Source organism: Austrofundulus limnaeus, unplaced genomic scaffold (assembly GCF_001266775.1).
Source record: "Austrofundulus limnaeus strain Quisiro unplaced genomic scaffold, Austrofundulus_limnaeus-1.0 Scaffold587, whole genome shotgun sequence".
Taxonomy (NCBI): domain Eukaryota; kingdom Metazoa; phylum Chordata; class Actinopteri; order Cyprinodontiformes; family Rivulidae; genus Austrofundulus; species Austrofundulus limnaeus.
Window position 1 is genome coordinate 241,048 of NW_013952989.1, and position 1,457 is coordinate 242,504.

The 1,457-nt window shown below is 36.4% G+C and overlaps 1 protein-coding gene across 1 annotated transcript in view; it reads right to left on the reverse strand.

The window, feature by feature from the left end:
- Positions 1-1,457, reverse strand: part of gtf2h4 (general transcription factor IIH, polypeptide 4) — a gene marked incomplete at its 5' end in the record, with an annotated part of 25,939 nt that overhangs the window by 2,335 nt on the left and 22,147 nt on the right. Inside the window, 2 exon segments of the mRNA XM_014026744.1 lie at positions 476-554; positions 645-692. Of these exon segments, the coding sequence (XP_013882198.1) occupies positions 476-554; positions 645-692 (127 nt within the window).

Here is a 1,457-nt window from a genome sequence, read left to right on the forward strand (position 1 = left end):
GCGTTTAAACTTTATTTATTTTTTTATTTTTTTAAAAAGGAGCTCCGATTGAAAATTAAAATAAATCAATACATACAAAATTTTAGTGTGGATTACAAACGTTTACTGCTGTTGCCTTCCTGCTACGTAAGCAGACACAAAGCATTGTGGGAAATCAGAACTGTGACTGAATGCAACAGCAAGGATGTATACCTTCACAATAAGTGTGTTTATCTGGGAGGAGTGCTGTTGGACAGATCACGTGTTGTGATTCGACAGCCATACCTTCTGCTGTTCAAGATAATGATGACTGGTAGATAATTAGTTATTAGCAGTACTGCATTTTAATTTTAGAAAGCACAAATCCGCTTATGAATTATAAAAATTAGTAAGATCGTTAAAGCGCAAATGAAATTCTTAGGTCCGCAATTAGTGGATTTGCGCCTTAGTGGGCAGGTGCCCACCACTGCTAACATGTCTGCATACAAATACTCACCCTCTGAGAACTGCAGCCGGTCTCGCTCCAGTTCCCACAGTCTGATCTGATCCGTTATGGTTGGAGGCAGCACTGGGGTCTGAAACACAAGCAGGAAACAGGACTTGGTGTAAAACCTTTAACCCTTCATGGGAGTCAACGACACTTATAGAAATTAGAATGTGTGTACCTGTGTCAGCATTACAGGGTGAGCTCTGGTCTTTAGAAAGTGGATAATCTAAATAAGAGAAAATAAGATTTAAAATCCTCTGACATGTCCAGTTTTAATAATCCTACATTTTATTTAAAGCTTCAGAAAAAAACAACAACTTGAAAGTCATCACACAAAGTTTGTACAACCTTCAAAAATCAAACCAGGCTTTTTGCAGGTTTCAAGTTAAATTAATAAAAACCTTTTAAGACCATTAGGAATGACATCTAAGAGCAAACTGATGCATTAACAGAAACATTCAAATGGTCCCAGACACTTTAACACAGAAACCTTTTACTGCTAATAAAGATGATTTTAATTTAAATACAAAAACACTAAATTATTTCAGTGTTAAAACAGAAAACACAACTTCACTCTACATTAGCTTGAGCTCATCTCCTTTAGCACCAATGTCCATTTCAAGAGTTTAGAGTTGTCCTTATGTGCAGAAAGCTGGTGTTTCTCCATCTGCAGCTGTGTCTGCAGGTATCACAGGATCAGTAGTTTGACTGGGTACCAACTGATAGCAAACCTGGCACCTCATGAACACTATCAGCCTCTCATTACTGTGCTTTACTATGTTTATTTATGCAGCCAATGCGTTTTAGGAATGATTGACAGTAAAAAAATAAGACTTGGCTAAATTAAATGTAAGACCTTGGATGAAAATCTTGGTGTTTTAAAGGGGCAATATCATGTAAAATAAACTTTTTTGAGTTTTATTTCATGTTACAATGTTATACTCTCATAAAAAGCATGCCCAAAGCCTTGCTTTGACTCATTCATGCATGT